Here is a 19,850-nt window from a genome sequence, read left to right on the forward strand (position 1 = left end):
GAAAACGGTGACAACTAACCCGGAGGAAGCGCACAATAGAGAAAAAAGTAGAGGGCAAGAAAGAGAGAGGGGAGTTTAAGAGAGAGAGGGAGGGGGAAAAGATCAGCTCCAAACTCAGGACAGTTTTTTTATTTATTTGACAATGAAAAGAGACGACAAACCCGGAAGAAGCGTACAATAGAAAGAAAAATAGAGAGCGAGAAAGAGACAGGAGGGGAGAGTTAAAGAGAGAGGGAGGGGGAAAGATCAGCTCCAAACTCAAAACAGTTTTTTTTCTTATTTGAAAATTTAAAGCAGTAACGACAAACCCGGAGGAGACGCAGAATACAGAGAAAAATAGAGAGCAAGATAAGAGAGAGGGGGGAGTTAAAGAGAGAGAGAGTGAGGAGGAAAAGAGAGCGAAACAAAGGGGAAAAAGCAAGAGAGGGAGGGGGCGAGAGGAAGAGAGCAAGATACCACATGCCATGACCAGCGCTTCAGGGCAGCGGAAATAATACGGAAGTTAAATGCTAAGATAGTTTAGCTTTTATCCCAAACTGGTGGTTACCAGAAAAACGAAAAAAATAGATGTAGTTTAAATAAAGAAAAAATGGCAAAAGAGATTAGACTTACAAAAAATAATGTATTCGCTATTCGAAGGCGAGAGACGAAGAAGTTAGAGGGGAATACAGAGTATTATGAATAAACGAATTTCGTAATGAATTGAAACCTTTATCAGGGAACAAATATTTAATATTCCAGAACAAATAGTTCGTCATTACATAAAATTGACTCCATAATTACTGGTTAATCACTTGATGTATCTTCTGTAATGCATCTTGCGGTACGGTTGCCATATATCCTCCAAATTCAGTGGGGAAGTCTTTCTCAATCGAATGCAAAAATTGTCTTATCACATCCTTTGGCTCTAAATTAGAAAAAGAAGAAAAATATGAATACCATTATTTTCTAGGCTATGACTCCCTCGACTCCCCCCCCCCTTTAAGAGCCAAAAATGTGAGCTTATAAGAATGATACAATTATGTCTTCGAAAAGATATCAGTGGTTGCTCTAACCAAGGAAAAATGTAGGTAAAAACTTTCCAGGAGCCCCACTCCTTGGAATAGCCACACCAGTCAAGGTCAGGGGGGAGGGGTCTAATTAGATTGTATAATTACATCCTTTGGCTTTACCCTAGAAAAAATCAGCACCGTTACTTTCTAGGCTACAGCGACATTACATAACACGACAATGTTTACTAGAAAAAAAAAACAATCAAAAGAAAATAGAATTCACTTAATAGTTCCACTGAAAAGCTTTCAAAATACATTAGTTTCCATTCTTCTTCTCGAATAACTCTAACGACCAAAACCGGATATTGTAAAATTACATAAGGTCGATATTGATATTGTGCAGCACTAATGAATATTGCCAACCGAGAATGTATAATCATTCGCCGCCAGGCCCCGGCGCTTGGCACACAAGCAGGCTTCTATATATGGATTTTCATTGTCGCTTGTCTTCTAACCGACAATTTGCTGTCTTTTCAAGATATTTGATTATTAAAGTAAGTCCAATTTCTAACAACGATATCTACTAAGCTTCAAACTTTTGGTTTTATTTTTTAAGGTTTTTGAATTGTTGTAATCCCTTTTAAAATATGTATAAATATTTTTGCAATAACCAGCCATCGGGCCCCGGCACATGGGACGCGGCAGGCTTCTATATTTAGGTTCTCATTGTCGTTGGTCTTCTAACCGCAGGTAATCTGCTGTTTTTTCATACGTAGCCATTTCAAAGGAATTTCATTATTAAACGAAGTCTGATTTCTAAGAACAATATCTACTAAGCTTCAATTTTTTTTAAGTTTTTTTAATTGTTGTAATTCTTTGTTAAATAATCCATAAGGATTAATCCTAAAGGATTAATCTGTTAATTAATCCTTTGTTTGGCGCGCTGGCGTGGGAATTCTGTGTCCAAGGGGCATGGGTTCAATCCCAGTTGTGACCAGTTATTTCGTTTGGAACGGGGGTCAGTGGCGTGACTCTGTAAGCGCAGCCAGAGTCAACCCAGTTCTAAATGGGTACCTGGAGCAACATGGGGAAGGTAAGCAGGAAGGGTGTGTGAAAGCACAGGATGGTTGGCCCCCAGCTCTCCATTGCACTTCCTGGCTGAAGGGCCATGAAACAGGCCAGCACCCCGGGTTTGGACCTTAAGGGTCTAGTGCCGTCTTAGTTACTTTTTTTTACTTTTTTTTTGTTAAAATACGTACAATTATTTTTGCAACTATCAGGTTTCAAGTCTTATCTTTTCAAAGATATTTGATTATTAAAGCAAGTCCAATTTCTAACAAAAATTTCTATGAATCTTCAAAACTTTTGGCTTTCTTTTTTAAGGTTTTTGAATTATTGTGATCCCTGTGTCCCAGACAAAGAAACAGACACGGTCTGTGTGTCCAGTGATTTTTTTTTGTATTTGCTCCTTTTTGTCTCTCCCCTGCTTTTTCCTCGCCATTCAGCCTTGTGGGGGAGTCTATTTTGAAGTGTTTTATTGTAAATTTTATTGTTTGAATAAATTGATTGATCGTGTAGTCTACGATCATCAGAAATATACATTACTAGACCCATTTTGCCATTTAGTCGCTTTAGTCGCTCGTTTTGTAACTGGGTATATCTAAAAGCATTTCATTGCTAGAATTAAGAAAATTATCACATACTCCGATAAAATCAGTTCACCCATCAAAAAGTATCTGCCTCAACTGATCATTCGATGAACATAGTCCCTGAATATTAAGCAGAAGGACCAAAAAACGATCATCCCATCCAGTAGCCCGCTTCAAATCGGAAACATACTAATCGGAAACACCTATTGAGTTACTTTGCAATTGAAGTAAACGCCCGTCAAGGGAATTAAGAGGCTATAAGCGAACAAAAAGTAAAATCAAAATAATCATATCAATAATTAAGCGATATATAAATTCTATATTATTGTACATATTGATAGTAATAATTTCAAATAAAGTTAGTGAATTCCTTAAATCCTTAATCTTACTACACAGTTCTTGAAATAGAAAAGAGATAAAAGTATAACGCTTAAGCTCCATTACATTGACGTACCCATTAGACCACCAAGTATAATCATTTTCAAATAGCAACGGATTAAGATTCCAAACTAACGCAATTACTTGTGAAAACAGGTCAGTAACAAAAGAAAAAATTTTTCAATTCATAAAGCACAACTATATGCACACAAAAGGAATGTACACGATAGTGAAATGCACAAACTCATTTCAACAGCTGATCAATCGCTAAAAATATTTATCTGAAAAAAAGTCAAAATGAAACTGAGGTTTGTCCGTCTCCTTATTCAATCCAAATTTAAGCCACGTTTGAGTTAGCATTAAAAAGTTGATAACATGTAAATAATATGCTCTTTAGCGTTTGATTTGATTCGTGCCTATCCATGTCAACTGGGAATAGCAAATCGAAGAAATTCTTATGGCAGCAGTTTCAAATTTAATTCAACAATTTAAAACTATTTAATACTGAATTAACAAACTTTTACCCAGTTAATCAATTGATTTTAAAGCTCCTTACTATTAATGGACTCAACCAAACAATCTTTTTTAAGAAATACCATCAATTCACCTTCCGTTTTGAATTTGCTGCTTGAATTTATAATTTCTACGTCGATATAGAAAACAACAGACCTTTTATTTCTGTCGTCAAAATAAACGACAGGAAGTCGACATGATGTCAATATTTGACAAATAGAACAACCGCCGTCTTGTTGCCAGAGAATAAAATAAAATACAACATTTCCTTGTCGTATCCACAGAGGTGCTACTTCAAACATAACTATATTATGTTGGTTTCTATCTACCAGGGTGTATCCAGGATTTTTGTTCGGAGGGGAGGGGGGGGGGGTTAAAGACAATCAAAAATTTCTAGCAAAATTTTCAGGGAGGAGGGTTAAAACCCCGTACCCCCCTTCTATATACGGGCTTGTTTCTACCTCTTTATTTTTAGCTGTGAATCGACAGTTGTTCAGCTCCAACTATAAGACAAAGGTATAGTTAGTCTTATACAAATTATATGCCATTTACTGATCCTACACTTGATACGCTACCAAAATTCTACCAGAGATGTCCAGAGAGATTAGCTACCCTAAAATTACCGTAATTAGTGTGCTTTAATTTTAGTACTTGCAATTTCGTGCCGTATACTAGTAAAGGTTCTCCCTGAAGTCGGCCCATCGGTTCCGTGATCAGTGCTCATTGAAATTTGAGAATTTTGGAATTTTGGTGTTTGCTAAGTTCGGCACCCAAAGCCATCTAAGAGAGATAACAGCTTCCTAAATCCGGCACTAAGATTTCACTTCTAGAAATTTTTGAAGTGTATTTTGAGCATTAACACTAATTTATGAGATTGTGGGGGGGGGATTTTTTTAAGAAGACAAAAAAAATATTTTTCAAAATCTAGGACGTGAACTTTTAATTGAGGGAGCCCTTCCCCCTCCTCTTTGCTGGCGTGACTGTTCCAAGAAGTGGGGCCTCTGGAAGTTTTTTCAGTCAATTTACCTTGCTCAGAACAACCACAGATATTCTTTAGAAGCTATAAATGTGTCATTCTCATAAGTATACATTTTAGGCTCTTAGAGAGGGAGGGCGGGAGGGGATCGATGGAATATATCAACAAACATTCGTTCCCTGTTTTCTTTCATCTATATCACTGACTAATGTTTTCCAAGCAAAACAGTTTTTCACAAGTGCTCATCCCATCGATACCCGAAAGCATTTTCAGTACTTTCAAAAGAGCTATTTATTCTCAGGGTTCGGACAGGTCGGTTCGTTTCAAATTATAGGCTCTGTCCTATTTTTATAGGATTTCCCGGGCCCAAATATAGGGCAATTATAGGATTCGGAAGTCCTCGGGATCAGATCTGTGGTAGATGGTGTGGGATGCCTGGTCACATAAATTACCAAATTTCATCCCGATCCCTCCAATCTAAGCGTTTTCTATGATTTTAGGTCCCCCCAATGTCACCAGATCCGGTCGGGATTTGAAATAAGAGCTTTGAGACCCGATATCCTTCTAAATATCAAATTTCATTGAGATCCGATCACCCGTTCGTAAGTTAAAAATACCTAATTTTTTCTAATTTTCAGAATCAGCCCCCCCCCTCCCAACTACCCCAAAGAGAGCAGATCCATTCTGGTTATGTCAATCATGTATCTAGAACTTGTGCTTATTTCCCCCATCAAGTTTCAGCCCAATCCCTTCACTCTAAGTGTTTTCCAAGATTTTAGGTTTCCCCCTCCAAACTCCCCCAATGTTACCAGATCCAGTCGGGATTTAAAATAACAGCTCTGAGACACGATATCCTTACAAACATCAAATTTCATTAAGATCTGATCAACCGTTCGTAAGTTAAAAATACTTCATTTTTCCATTTTTCTGAATCAACGGGCCCCCCACTCCCCCCAGATGGTCAAATCGGGAAAACGACTATTTCTAATTTAATCTGGTCCAGTTCCTGATACGCCTGCCAAATTTCATCGTCCTAGCTTACCTGGAAGTGCCTAAAGTAGCAAAACCAGGACCGACAGACAGACAGACCGACAGAATTTGCGATTGCTATATGTCACTTGGTTAATACCAAGTGCCATAAAAACACTATGCTACAATGAGATTAACCAAACAGACGGACCAAAGGATGATGAGGCGATAAACGATAAAAAGCTGATTCCGACAATCTTCCATGCAGGAGGGCCAACTTTGCACTTATATCAGGGACATCAAACTTACGAATTATCTTACCATTGCTATACCAAGGGGGGAGATAAAGTAAAAATTTACAATATCTGAAATAAAAAGTCTGAATCTGATTAACATCATTTTTCTTTAGAAGGGGATAAAGACCAGATAGATAAAGGACAGATTGATCACAGAATGTAGCATATAGCCTACCCAGTGCACGTCTATTATACTTCTCTCGATTAGCAACTATCTTAGAATAGTCCATTGGAATAACTGGGCCGTATTCACATCAGCCAGCCAGCGTTCAGCCAGGAAACACATAAGTCGCAAGAACTCCAGTCTCATTAAGCAGAGATCGCTAGCCTATATACTGATCTTTGCTCATTTCGGACAGGCCCAATATGACAAAAAACAAAACATAGGCTACTAAGTCAACACAACAGCATAGCCCAGGCAGAAGCAGCTTACTAAGCCCAACACAAAGCATTATTTAAGTTCAAAAAGCTCAACAGTTGTAATTAATTATCAATCTACACCAAAAGACAGAAAATTGCAAATCATGAGCAATGTTCTTAGTGCTCTTCAGCCGAAAATATAGGAATAATAGGATTTTAGCCAAAACATAGGCATTTTATAGGAGTGCATTAAAATATAGGAATTTATTGGAATCTATAGGCGAGTCCGAACACTGTATTCTAATTAAACGGCCTTTATGATTCAGTGGTCATTCTTAAAGAATTAGAACAAAATTCTAACTTAGCACAAAAAGCGAGGTATTGACGAGGGGACAAACCCCCAAATAGACGTAATAATTTCTGTTCATTTTAAGTTTTAATGTTCCTCCTTACTTTCAGTTGAAAAAACTTATTTTATTTTATTTAATATCAAAAAATAAGCTATACAAAAAAAAGTTGTTGATCCCTATTTTCTAGGGCTATAACAAAATAACAGTTCGGATGGCTAGGCCACATTTTACACATGAAGGATGGTATAATGGAAAAGAATGTACTTTTCGACCAAGAATCTGGGACCAGATGAAAAGAAGGTCGCCCCAGAATTGAATGGGATTAGGTCACAAGGATGGATTTATAGGAAATAAGGACTTTATGGTAGGAGTCAAAGACTGGAGTTTTGTATAGACTGGACCGAAAGAGAGCGCCCGCAGCTGTGATAGCTTCAGGCGGATTGATGCTGCAATGACTTGTTGGAATAAGAGCAAGGAAACATGCGACGTGTATGAGTAAAAATATATGCAAGAAAAAAGGCATAAATTTTGGTTCATAAAGTAAGAAGATAGCTGCAAACAAACTTTTTTTTATAATGTTGTAATTAAATTGTAATTATAACATTGTTATTAAAACACAAATCGTAAGAATACATTGCAATATTAAAATAAAAATTCTGAAAAATCTATTTTCTGGCTAATTTAAAGTGAATTTTTTAAGGATGGAAATAAATAAATCTTTCACTTTTTTCGTGAGTAATGTAAAAAAAAAAAAAAACAGAATTCGGTGCAATTCGTAGAAGTATCATTTATATATAATTTATATAGGTTATATATATATGTATATATATATATATATATATATATATATATATATATATATATATATATATATATATATATATATATATATATATATATATATATATATATATATATATATATATATATATATATATATATATATATATATATATATATATATATATATATATATATATATATATATATCTTATATAATAATTTTTATATATAATATTTACAATATATTTTACTTTTACAACGTACTTTTACTAATATTTTATTTATTATTTTATTAAGAACGACATCTTACAATTGACTGGCCATGACAAACTTAATTTAGCCTAAGTCGTAAGCAAAGACCGACCTCTTACAATTGACTGGCCGTGACAAACTTACTTTTATTCGTAAGCAAAGACCGACATCTTACAACTGACTGGCCGTGACAAACTTACTTTTATTCGTAAGCAAAGACCGACCATCTTACAACTGACTGGCCGTGACAAACTTACTTTTATTCGTAAGCAAAGACCGACATCTTACAACTGACTGGCCGTGACAAACTTACTTTTATTCGTAAGCAAAGACCGACATCTTACAACTGACTGGCCGTGACAAACTTACTTTTATTCGTAAGCAAAGACCGACATCTTACAACTGACTGGCCGTGACAAACTTACTTTTATTCGTAAGCAAAGACCGACATCTTACAACTGACTGGCCGTGACAAACTTACTTTTATTCGTAAGCAAAGACCGACATCTTACAACTGACTGGCCGTGACAAACTTACTTTTATTCGTAAGCAAAGACCGACATCTTACAACTGACTGGCCGTGACAAACTTACTTTTATTCGTAAGCAAAGACCGATATCTTACAACTGACTGGCCGTGACAAACTTACTTTTATTCGTAAGCAAAGACCGACTCTTACAACTGACTGGCCGTGACAAACTTACTTTTATTCGTAAGCAAAGACCGACATCTTACAACTGACTGGCCGTGACAAACTTACTTTTATTCGTAAGCAAAGACCGATATCTTACAACTGACTGGCCGTGACAAACTTACTTTTATTCGTAAGCAAAGACCGACATCTTACAACTGACTGGCCGTGACAAACTTACTTTTATTCGTAAGCAAAGACCGACATCTTACAACTGACTGGCCGTGACAAACTTACTTTTATTCGTAAGCAAAGACCGACATCTTACAACTGACTGGCCGTGACAAACTTACTTTTATTCGTAAGCAAAGACCGACATCTTACAACTGACTGGCCGTGACAAACTTACTTTTATTCGTAAGCAAAGACCGACATCTTACAACTGACTGGCCGTGACAAACTTACTTTTATTCGTAAGCAAAGACCGACATCTTACAACTGACTGGCCGTGACAAACTTACTTTTATTCGTAAGCAAAGACCGATATCTTACAACTGACTGGCCGTGACAAACTTACTTTTATTCGTAAGCAAAGACCGATATCTTACAATTGACTGGCCGTGACAAACTTACTTTTATTCGTAAGCAAAGACCGACATCTTACAACTGACTGGCCGTGACAAACTTACTTTTATTCGTAAGCAAAGACCGACATCTTACAACTGACTGGCCGTGACAAACTTACTTTTATTCGTAAGCAAAGACCGACCACTTACAATTGACTGACCGTGACAAACTTACTTTTATTCGTAAGCAAAGACCGACATCTTACAACTGACTGGCCGTGACAAACTTACTTTTATTCGTAAGCAAAGACCGACATCTTACAACTGACTGGCCGTGACAAACTTACTTTTATTCGTAAGCAAAGACCGATATCTTACAACTGACTGGCCGTGACAAACTTACTTTTATTCGTAAGCAAAGACCGATATCTTACAACTGACTGGCCGTGACAAACTTACTTTTATTCGTAAGCAAAGACCGATATCTTACAACTGACTGGCCGTGACAAACTTACTTTTATTCGTAAGCAAAGACCGATATCTTACAACTGACTGGCCGTGACAAACTTACTTTTATTCGTAAGCAAAGACCGACATCTTACAACTGACTGGCCGTGACAAACTTACTTTTATTCGTAAGCAAAGACCGACATCTTACAACTGACTGGCCGTGACAAACTTACTTTTATTCGTAAGCAAAGACCGACATCTTACAACTGACTGGCCGTGACAAACTTACTTTTATTCGTAAGCAAAGACCGACATCTTACAACTGACTGGCCGTGACAAACTTACTTTTATTCGTAAGCAAAGACCGACATCTTACAACTGACTGGCCGTGACAAACTTACTTTTATTCGTAAGCAAAGACCGACCTCTTGCAATTGACTGGCCGTGACAAACTTACTTTTATTCGTAAGCAAAGACCGACATCTTACAACTGACTGGCCGTGACAAACTTACTTTTATTCGTAAGCAAAGACCGACATCTTACAACTGACTGGCCGTGACAAACTTACTTTTATTCGTAAGCAAAGACCGATATCTTACAACTGACTGGCCGTGACAAACTTACTTTTATTCGTAAGCAAAGACCGACATCTTACAACTGACTGGCCGTGACAAACTTACTTTTATTCGTAAGCAAAGACCGACATCTTACAACTGACTGGCCGTGACAAACTTACTTTTATTCGTAAGCAAAGACCGACATCTTACAACTGACTGGCCGTGACAAACTTACTTTTATTCGTAAGCAAAGACCGACATCTTACAACTGACTGGCCGTGACAAACTTACTTTTATTCGTAAGCAAAGACCGACATCTTACAACTGACTGGCCGTGACAAACTTACTTTTATTCGTAAGCAAAGACCGATCTTACAACTGACTGGCCGTGACAAACTTACTTTTATTCGTAAGCAAAGACCGACATCTTACAACTGACTGGCCGTGACAAACTTACTTTTATTCGTAAGCAAAGACCGACATCTTACAACTGACTGGCCGTGACAAACTTACTTTTATTCGTAAGCAAAGACCGACATCTTACAACTGACTGGCCGTGACAAACTTACTTTTATTCGTAAGCAAAGACCGATCTTACAACTGACTGGCCGTGACAAACTTACTTTTATTCGTAAGCAAAGACCGACATCTTACAACTGACTGGCCGTGACAAACTTACTTTTATTCGTAAGCAAAGACCGATATCTTACAACTGACTGGCCGTGACAAACTTACTTTTATTCGTAAGCAAAGACCGACATCTTACAACTGACTGGCCGTGACAAACTTACTTTTATTCGTAAGCAAAGACCGACATCTTACAACTGACTGGCCGTGACAAACTTACTTTTATTCGTAAGCAAAGACCGACATCTTACAACTGACTGGCCGTGACAAACTTACTTTTATTCGTAAGCAAAGACCGACCTCTTACAATTGACTGGCCGTGACAAACTTACTTTTATTCGTAAGCAAAGACCGACATCTTACAACTGACTGGCCGTGACAAACTTACTTTTATTCGTAAGCAAAGACCGATATCTTACAACTGACTGGCCGTGACAAACTTACTTTTATTCGTAAGCAAAGACCGACATCTTACAACTGACTGGCCGTGACAAACTTACTTTTATTCGTAAGCAAAGACCGACATCTTACAACTGACTGGCCGTGACAAACTTACTTTTATTCGTAAGCAAAGACCGACATCTTACAACTGACTGGCCGTGACAAACTTACTTTTATTCGTAAGCAAAGACCGACCTCTTGCAATTGACTGGCCGTGACAAACTTACTTTTATTCGTAAGCAAAGACCGACATCTTACAATTGACTGGCCGTGACAAACTTACTTTTATTCGTAAGCAAAGACCGACATCTTACAACTGACTGGCCGTGACAAACTTACTTTTATTCGTAAGCAAAGACCGATATCTTACAACTGACTGGCCGTGACAAACTTACTTTTATTCGTAAGCAAAGACCGACCTCTTACAATTGACTGGCCGTGACAAACTTACTTTTATTCGTAAGCAAAGACCGACATCTTACAACTGACTGGCCGTGACAAACTTACTTTTATTCGTAAGCAAAGACCGACATCTTACAACTGACTGGCCGTGACAAACTTACTTTTATTCGTAAGCAAAGACCGACATCTTACAACTGACTGGCCGTGACAAACTTACTTTTATTCGTAAGCAAAGACCGATATCTTACAACTGACTGGCCGTGACAAACTTACTTTTATTCGTAAGCAAAGACCGACCTCTTACAATTGACTGGCCGTGACAAACTTACTTTTATTCGTAAGCAAAGACCGACATCTTACAACTGACTGGCCGTGACAAACTTACTTTTATTCGTAAGCAAAGACCGACATCTTACAACTGACTGGCCGTGACAAACTTACTTTTATTCGTAAGCAAAGACCGACATCTTACAACTGACTGGCCGTGACAAACTTACTTTTATTCGTAAGCAAAGACCGATATCTTACAACTGACTGGCCGTGACAAACTTACTTTTATTCGTAAGCAAAGACCGACCTCTTACAATTGACTGGCCGTGACAAACTTACTTTTATTCGTAAGCAAAGACCGACCTCTTACAATTGACTGGCCGTGACAAACTTACTTTTATTCGTAAGCAAAGACCGACATCTTACAACTGACTGGCCGTGACAAAAATACTTTTATTCGTAAGCAAAGACCGATATCTTACACTTGACGCAATGATGCTTCTGTCTGCATCATACTCATAAAATAATGAATTTATTTCCATATTTCAAATTCCATAATAAAACTTATCACAATATGCTTATCATGGTGCTTAAAAATCAACGCCAATATAACTATGATTTATGCAGCTTCTTAGAATAAAAGTCAAAGCTTAAATAAACAATTAAATTTTACTAGAAAACCGGCGCAAATGCGCAAATTTTCGAAACTCAGTACTGAAAGTTTTTTTTACAAGTCTATTCCAGCCGTGCAAGTTGACATAGAAAGAATTAGGAAGCCCGTAGCGTTCGTCGAACTTCAAAGAGAACTCAACAGATAAAAAAGGTATAGAAAGGAATCTCGATCAATCACATAGTGATTCCTTGTGTCTTTTAGAAAACTTAACATTTTCTGAGGCCAAAGAAAAAAAAATATAGGATATGGATTTTTTCATTATCTTAACCTAAAATATGCAAATTTCAGGGAAAATAAATTTCATTAATACTATGCAACAAACAAAGCATATAGGTAAACAACTAGACAGACACAAACTTCCGGAATTCTTTTTTTACATCAATACCAAGGCCGTATTCAAGGAGGGGGAGGGGTCCCCTGCCGAAAATTGGTTTGCCTACTCTAGGCATGTGGGTCCTATTAGGCCTAGATCGCTTGTTCACCAGCAAGACCGGGCGATTTGTCAGTCAGACAATGTTTTAATTAATTTTGTGTTAGTGTAACTGTCTGAGTTTTGCAAATTTGGCCGCCTGCCCAAGAATTTAAGCGGGCGTGCCTCTCCAAAAGCAAATACACAAGTATTTGAGTTACTTCGCCGTGAGTCATAAATACTCACGTCGTTTACCAGCGCTGTAAATTGAAACATTATACAAAATATAGGTTGCCCCGTTCGCCTGCGAGTTCAGGGGACTTTGTCGGTCATGTGTCAATCCTAAAACTCGGTCCTCCGCCTCAGACTTTGGCTCTCATGTTTTTGTTCACTTCCCAAAAATCGATTATTCGAACTCTCCCCCCCGCCCCCAAAAAAAAATGTTTGCCCAACTCGTAAAAACATACCGAAAATGCATACAAACAAAATTTTTGTGCTTTTTTGACATTTTTTACCCCCCCCCCCCCCCCGAGCAATAATCCTGGATATGGTCTTGATCAATATACTAAAAATAATCAAATTGCTATTATTTATATAGATACAATACATTTTTACCGGTAATTCTTTTTTTTCTTTTAAATCAATTTCTTTTAAATAAATAGAACATTGATTAATGAATCATTTATTGATTTTCAAATTCGAAAGATAATTAAACATGTTGCTTCAAATTGCCAATTGATGGTTTACTAATTTAACTTTGGCAAATTAATGAAATAATATTAAAAGTTATCGGTGACCGAAAAGTATCCTTTTACACATACATGAGCCGCTTATGACCCTGGGAAAAAATTTTCTAGTGAGAATTCCTAAGGAATAACTGAAAAAATTTCATTTACCGAAGGGGAAAAAACTTTACTGCTTGAAGTTTCCCACCACACAGGGATCAAAAATATCTCAACGAATCAAATACCAGTTAAGCCCCATTCAGAGCCCAAACCCCAAAATCAATGTAACGCCAATGCACCAATCTTATTCGTAATTAATAAATTTGATACATGGTATCTTGTTTCTAAAAAAAAATTGAACTGAAAATAACGAGCGACATCAAAACTTAAAATAACCACAAATTATTTCGTATATGAGGGGGGTAGCCCTGTCCGTAATATCTCCTTCTTTACGTTAAACTTTTTAGAGCTTTTAAAAATGCTTTTCTAATTAAACGGCCCTTGTGTTTCAGGAGTCGTTCTTGAAGAACTGGGACAAAAAAGTCAAACTTGGGCATAAAGAGTGAGGGGTATTGAGGAGGCCCCTCATACACGGAGTAATTTCTATTCGTTTTGTGTTTTACTGTTGCTACTTACTTTGACCTGAAAAAATGTTTTTCTTGTATAAAGTTTTTAGTCGTTTCTCAAAAAATGCCGGGAAATCCAGCTCACCTGCATGAGAAGTTCTCCCACGTAGCCCCTCCCCCTCCGAAATACTTCTCGTGGACTTTTCCATCCTCGCTGAAAATCTCCCGGGAAAATTCCATCCTCGCTGGATGGAAAAAATTCTCCCATGGAGAATTTCTTCTGCGATCCCTCCCCCCTCCCGACGGAAAAATCCATTTCGGACAATTCTCCTGGAACATCTTCACATGTAAAATTTAGTCAGCAAAAAGAAAATAAGACAAACGAAAGGAATTTCGTATAGGAATCCTCGAAAATATCCCTAGTGTTTAAAATTTATCCTGGGAATTTCACCACGAGAACTTCTCTCCACTCGAAAAATTCTCTCCATGGAATATCCCCTCCACCAGAAAACTCCCCCACAATTCCGCATGTTTCCCAATAAGAAATACTATGTGTAAACAATGGGCAAATTCGTAACTCACAGCACTGTTCCCACGGACAGTGCTGATATCCCCGTGGGGATATCCGTATATCCCCGCTTTTTACGCTAAAGTTTGACTCTTTCTCTTAACTCTACATTTTAAAACAGTAAAAAACTTTAGCGTAAAGAGCGGGGCGTTGAGGAGGAAAAGCCCCTTTCATATACGGAGTAATTTCTGTTCGTTTTAAGTTTTAATGTCGCTCCTTACTTTCATTTAAAACAACTTGTTTTTTTTTGTTTAATTTCTGGACGTTTTTGAATTAATACATTTTTTGATCTTGGCTCTCCGCGCATAAATAATTAAAACGAAATTTGCACATTAAATTTTTGGGCTAAATGGCTTTTTCATAGTTTTAATCGGAGATTTTGAGAAAAAAGGAGCGAGAGAGGAGGCCTAGTTGCCCTCCAATTTTTTGATTACTTAAAAAGGCAACTATAACTTTTAATTTTTTACAAACGTTTTCATAAGTAAAAAATATACGTAACTTACGAATTAACTTACGTAGCGAACTTCTATATTCGTATGTTTTTATTGAGTATATGAGGGGGCTCACCCCTCGTCGATGCCTCGCTCTTTACACTAAAGCTTAAATTTTGTCCCAATTCCTTAAGAATAACCCCTGAATCAAAAAGGCCGTAGAATAAATAGTTGAAATTACAAAAAATACTTTAGCGTAAAGAGCGAGGTATTACGAGGAGGTAAATCCCTCATATGCGTAATAATTTTTGTTCGTTTTAAGTTTTAATGCTGCTCCTCACTTTCAGTAGAAAAAACTTTTCATATTTATTTTTCATTGTTTTTTTAAATAATGCCAAAAAATCCTGCGCCCCCTCCATTGATAGTCTCTTCCCCCATGAGAAGTTCCTCCATAGAAAGATCCTCCCACGTACCCCCCCTCAACTCTCCCCAAAACCCAAAAAAATCCCCCTGAAAACGTCTGTACACTTCCCAGTAACCATTACTATATGTAAACACAGGTCAAAGTTTGTAACTTGCAGCCCCTCCCACGGGGACTGCGGGGAAAGTAAGTCGTCCCCAAAGACACAGTTATTAGGTTTTTCGACTATGGTGAATAAAATGACTCAGAATTTTGATCTGGTGATTTTGTGGAAAAATGAGTGTGGGAGGGGGCCTAGGTGCCCTCCAATTTTTTTGGTCACTTAAAAAGGGTACTAGAACTTTTGATTTCCGTTAGAATGAGCCCTTTCGCGACATTCTAGGACCACTGAGTCGATACGATCACCCCTGGGAAAGAAAACAACAAACAAAAAAACAAATAACCACGCATCCGTGATTTGTCTTCTGGCAAAAAATGCAAAATTCCACATTTTTGTAGATAGGGGCTTGAAACTTCTACAACAAGGTTCTCTGATACGCTGAATTTGATGGTGTGATTTTCGTTAAGATCGTTTTAGGGGGTATTTCCCCCTATTTTCTAAAACGAGGCAAATTTTCTCAGGCTCGTAACTTTTGATGGGTAAGACTAATCTTGATGAAACTTAAAATCAGCATTAAAGTGCAATTCTTTTGATGTAACTATTGGCATCAAAATTCCATTTTTTAGAGTTTTGGTTACTATTGAGCCGGGTCGCTCCTTACTACAGTTCGTTACCACGAACTGTTTGATGCTAATTGTCTCGCTCTAAATGTTGCCAAGTCAATTATTGTTTTTTTTTTTTTTTTTTTTTTTTTTTTTTTTTTTTTTTTTTTTTTTTTTTTTTTTTTTTTTTTTTTTTTTTTTTTTTTTTTTTTTTTTTACTTCACTATAGACTGAGGAAACTCGTATTTAAATTCCACAGGGATAACTTGGCGTTTCTAAGGATTCAGAGCCAAGCAATGATTCTCAGGAGGGAAGAACTCTAGTGGAGAACGTCAATGCGCATCAACAGTCGAGATGATTCAGCATCTCCTGTTTAAATGCCCAAAGTCAACAATAGTCTCCTCCAAACTTAAGAGATTCACCAAGAAATTGGGATTTCAGGAAGATATTCAGCTGTTGCTAGAAACAGACCTGCCAGCCCAGGAAGAGAGACGCATCTTCACGAGGATCGTTGACTTCTTCCAGAGTCTCGATATTTTGTAAAAGAGGTCCTGAAAATGGTAAGAAGGAGGGTCGACCTGCAGAAGAAGGATGTCGCAAGAGCCCTAGGGGTACCTGCCGATTATTTACTCCTAAATTGTGGGGAAACGGTAGCAGGGCCTTACGTTTCCACTTGTTTGGCCCTTATGAAAAAGCCCGATTAGTTTTCTTTCCCCTTTGGCCGAATATAAATGCAATGCCAATGAGGAGAATCAACCAACTTTGAAGCCAGAAGGACAGAAGCCGACCCGAACGATGGAATCCAAGTGCTTTCTAACGAAGAAGAATAGATTTGTGGTAAAAGAGGAAACAGCTGATTTTTGATGCACTTATGATCATTTCAAATGTGCTAACATTATACTGAAATCACAGCACCGTTTCCAATTACTAGTTTTAAAGGTTACCAGATCATTCTAGCTATATATCTGTAGTTACCATGAAAAGGAGTTAAAAAGGCGAATGTGGGAGGAAAATGCGAAAAAAAAGAAAGAACTTGCAACCCTGCTTTAAAAAGCATTAACTGTGCTATCTTTAGTCAAAAACAATTCTTACCTTTATCTAATTTCTGATTCAACAGGGTTTTCACAGCAATATCCAAAATCTGGTTCAAATTATCTCTTAGCAAAGGATGTCCATGATTATACAGGAATTGAAAACATCTAAACACTGACATATTCTCAACAGTATCCTTTCGAAGTGGCAAATTCTTTAATAAAACTGGGAAAACTTGTTCCATCGGAACGCTCCCTAAATTCGCTTCAATCATACGGGAAAGCACACCACAAATGTTATCAATGGTATTTGGATTTGTCTCTTTTTGGATGACTTCACCAAGGAGACCGAGCACATTTGGATATTGAGACGCCAACTGATCTTTGGAGTGATAAATAAGTTCACCGAGTCCAAATGCTGCGTTGTTTCTGATATCAGCTTCTTCGTCACGAAGCCCTCCCACGAAAGTGGCAAATAGAGTGTCCAGGTATATTGAGAGGACGCATGGAATAGCATGAATTGTTTCTGCTAGTGCCCCAATACTGAAAAAAAACATTCTATTTATAACAGAGGGAAAACTTACTAAATTACCAAGCGTGAGTTTGTGGACGGGCTAGTGGGTAGGTGAACAAAAACCCTGCACCTTTTATTATGTGCTTTTGATTCACAATATAAGCAGTTTATGAACAGACGGCCTTCTGCTTGAATTAAAATAAAGTTGCCATCAAGCTATGGTTAATTGGAGAAAAATCCCAGATGGATAGTCTGAGTGAGAGGTATAGCTGGTATAAAGCCTTTTTCAGGGATGTATAAAAGTGATGTCATTTTCAGTTGTTGATAGATAATCTTCTATCTATACATCCATCTTGGGGTAGAACTAAAGTAGGTATTCATAGAACTTTAGGGATGATCGAAATTCCTAGGGTATTGCGTGAAGATGTGTATATAAGCCTTGGTATGTATGCAACTTTGTAGCTTGGTATGTAACTTTAATATAACTTGTAACTTGGTATGTAAATATATCCTTCTTAATCCTTGCAATACTTATGCTGTATTTATGTTCTTACCTTAATAGATATGAAAACGTGTGTGTGTGTGTGCGTGTTAAGGGGGGGGGGGGCTATGGGAGGTCGCGTCATTGGAGCTTTTAAAGACTAAGGATAACAAAAAGACTAAGAGGTTTAAAAAATGGCTAAAAATTTACAAAAAAAAAACAGTACAATAAATAAACGGTACTTGTTAATTAAACGAAACGTACCAAAGAAGTGAAGTTAGGTTAAACCTGATGAAATATTAAATAGAAAAACAGTTTTTCTCAGCTGAAAGTAAGGAATAACATTAAAACTTAAAACGAACAGAAGTTATTAAGTATATGAAGAGGGTTGCCTTATATGAAGAGTATTTCTCCGTGGAGGTGGAGCTAGATTTCCTGGGATTATTTAAAATGGTTAGAAACTAAATTAATGGAAATAAGTTTTTTCAACTGAAAGCAAGGAGCAACATTAGAACTTAAAAGAATAGAAATTATTACGTATATAAAGGGAGTTACTTCCTCCTCAATACCTCGCTCTTTGTGCTAAAGTTTGTATTTTGCGCCAATTCTTTAAGAACGGCTCCTGAAACACAAGGGTCGTTTAACTGGAACAGTAAGAAGGTTTTTTTTCAAAAGTCGAACTTTACTTTAGCGTAAAGGACAAGATGTTGAGGAGAAGGCAACCCTCTTCATATACGTTATAATTTCTGTTCGTTTTAAATTTTAATGTTGCTCCTTACTTTAAGTTGAACAAACTTATATTTTCAAATCAATTTCTGATCGTTTCTTAAATAACCCCAGGAAATCTGGCCCCACTTCCGCGGAGAAATTCCCCTCTCCACGGATATATCCTCTAGACAATTTAATCCCGGTGAAAATTTACCCAAGACAATTACTCTTAACAGCTCTATGCGTAAAATTGAGACGGAAAAGAGAATGAAAGAAAAAAATGTATAGGAATTCTGGCAAATTCCCCCAGTGCATAATTTCCTCTGACAAGTTCACCCCCTGGAAACTCCCCTCCCCATGGAAAGTTTCCCCGTGAAAAAAAAAAAACAGGAGAAAATACGTGATCCCACCCTAAAATTTATGCATGCCTCCCAATGACAAATACTATGCGTAAACAATGGGCAATTTTTTTTAACTTATAGACCTTTTCTCTAGGGCTCTGGGGGGGAGAGGGTGTGGTGAGGGAAGGGGTCATGTTATATCCAAGGGTATAGTTATTATGCCTTCCAACTATGATGAAAAAATGGCTATCTCAAAATTTTAATACGACGATTTTGGGGGCAAAGAGGTGGGGAAGGAGGCCTAGTTAATATTTTTGATCACTTAAAAAGAGCACTATAAATTTTAATTTCCGTTCGAAAGAGACCTCTCACGATATTCTTCTAGGACCACTGGGTCGATACGATCATCCCAGGGAAAAAACAACAAAAAAAGCAAATAAACACGAATCCGTGATCTTTCTTCTGGCAAAAAAAAAATTCAAAATTCCACATTTTGGCAGAAACAAGCTTGAAACCTCTACAATAGTGTTCTCTGATAAGTTGAATCTGATGGCGTGATTTTCATTAGGATTCTATGACCTTTAGGGATTGTTTGCCTCTTTTTTTGAAAATAAGGCAAATTTTCTCAGGCTCGTAACCTTTGATAGGCAAGACTAAACTTAATAAACTTTTATATTTGAAATCAGCGACATAAGCCAATTCTTTTGATATATCCATTAGTATCAAACTTCCGTTTTTTAGTTTCGGTTACAATTGAGCCGGGTCACTCCTTACTTACTGTTCGTTACCATGAACTGTTTTATTACCTCCGTATAAC

At 37.3% G+C, this 19,850-nt stretch overlaps 1 protein-coding gene across 3 annotated transcripts in view; it reads right to left on the reverse strand.

Moving 5' to 3' along the window:
- Positions 1 to 710: 710 nt before the first annotated feature.
- The window catches only part of LOC136034128 (importin-4-like), a 113,382-nt gene continuing 94,242 nt past the window's right edge, over positions 711 to 19,850 (reverse strand). For all 3 annotated transcript variants that reach the window (XM_065715289.1, XM_065715290.1, XM_065715288.1), the window contains exons 15-16: positions 17,051 to 17,532; positions 711 to 907 (exon numbers count right to left, since the gene is read on the reverse strand). In XM_065715289.1, the coding sequence (XP_065571361.1) occupies positions 780 to 907; positions 17,051 to 17,532 (610 nt within the window). In that variant the 3' untranslated portion in view covers positions 711 to 779. The remainder of the gene's footprint in view (positions 908 to 17,050; positions 17,533 to 19,850) is intronic.

This window comes from Artemia franciscana, chromosome 12 (assembly GCF_032884065.1).
Source record: "Artemia franciscana chromosome 12, ASM3288406v1, whole genome shotgun sequence".
Taxonomy (NCBI): domain Eukaryota; kingdom Metazoa; phylum Arthropoda; class Branchiopoda; order Anostraca; family Artemiidae; genus Artemia; species Artemia franciscana.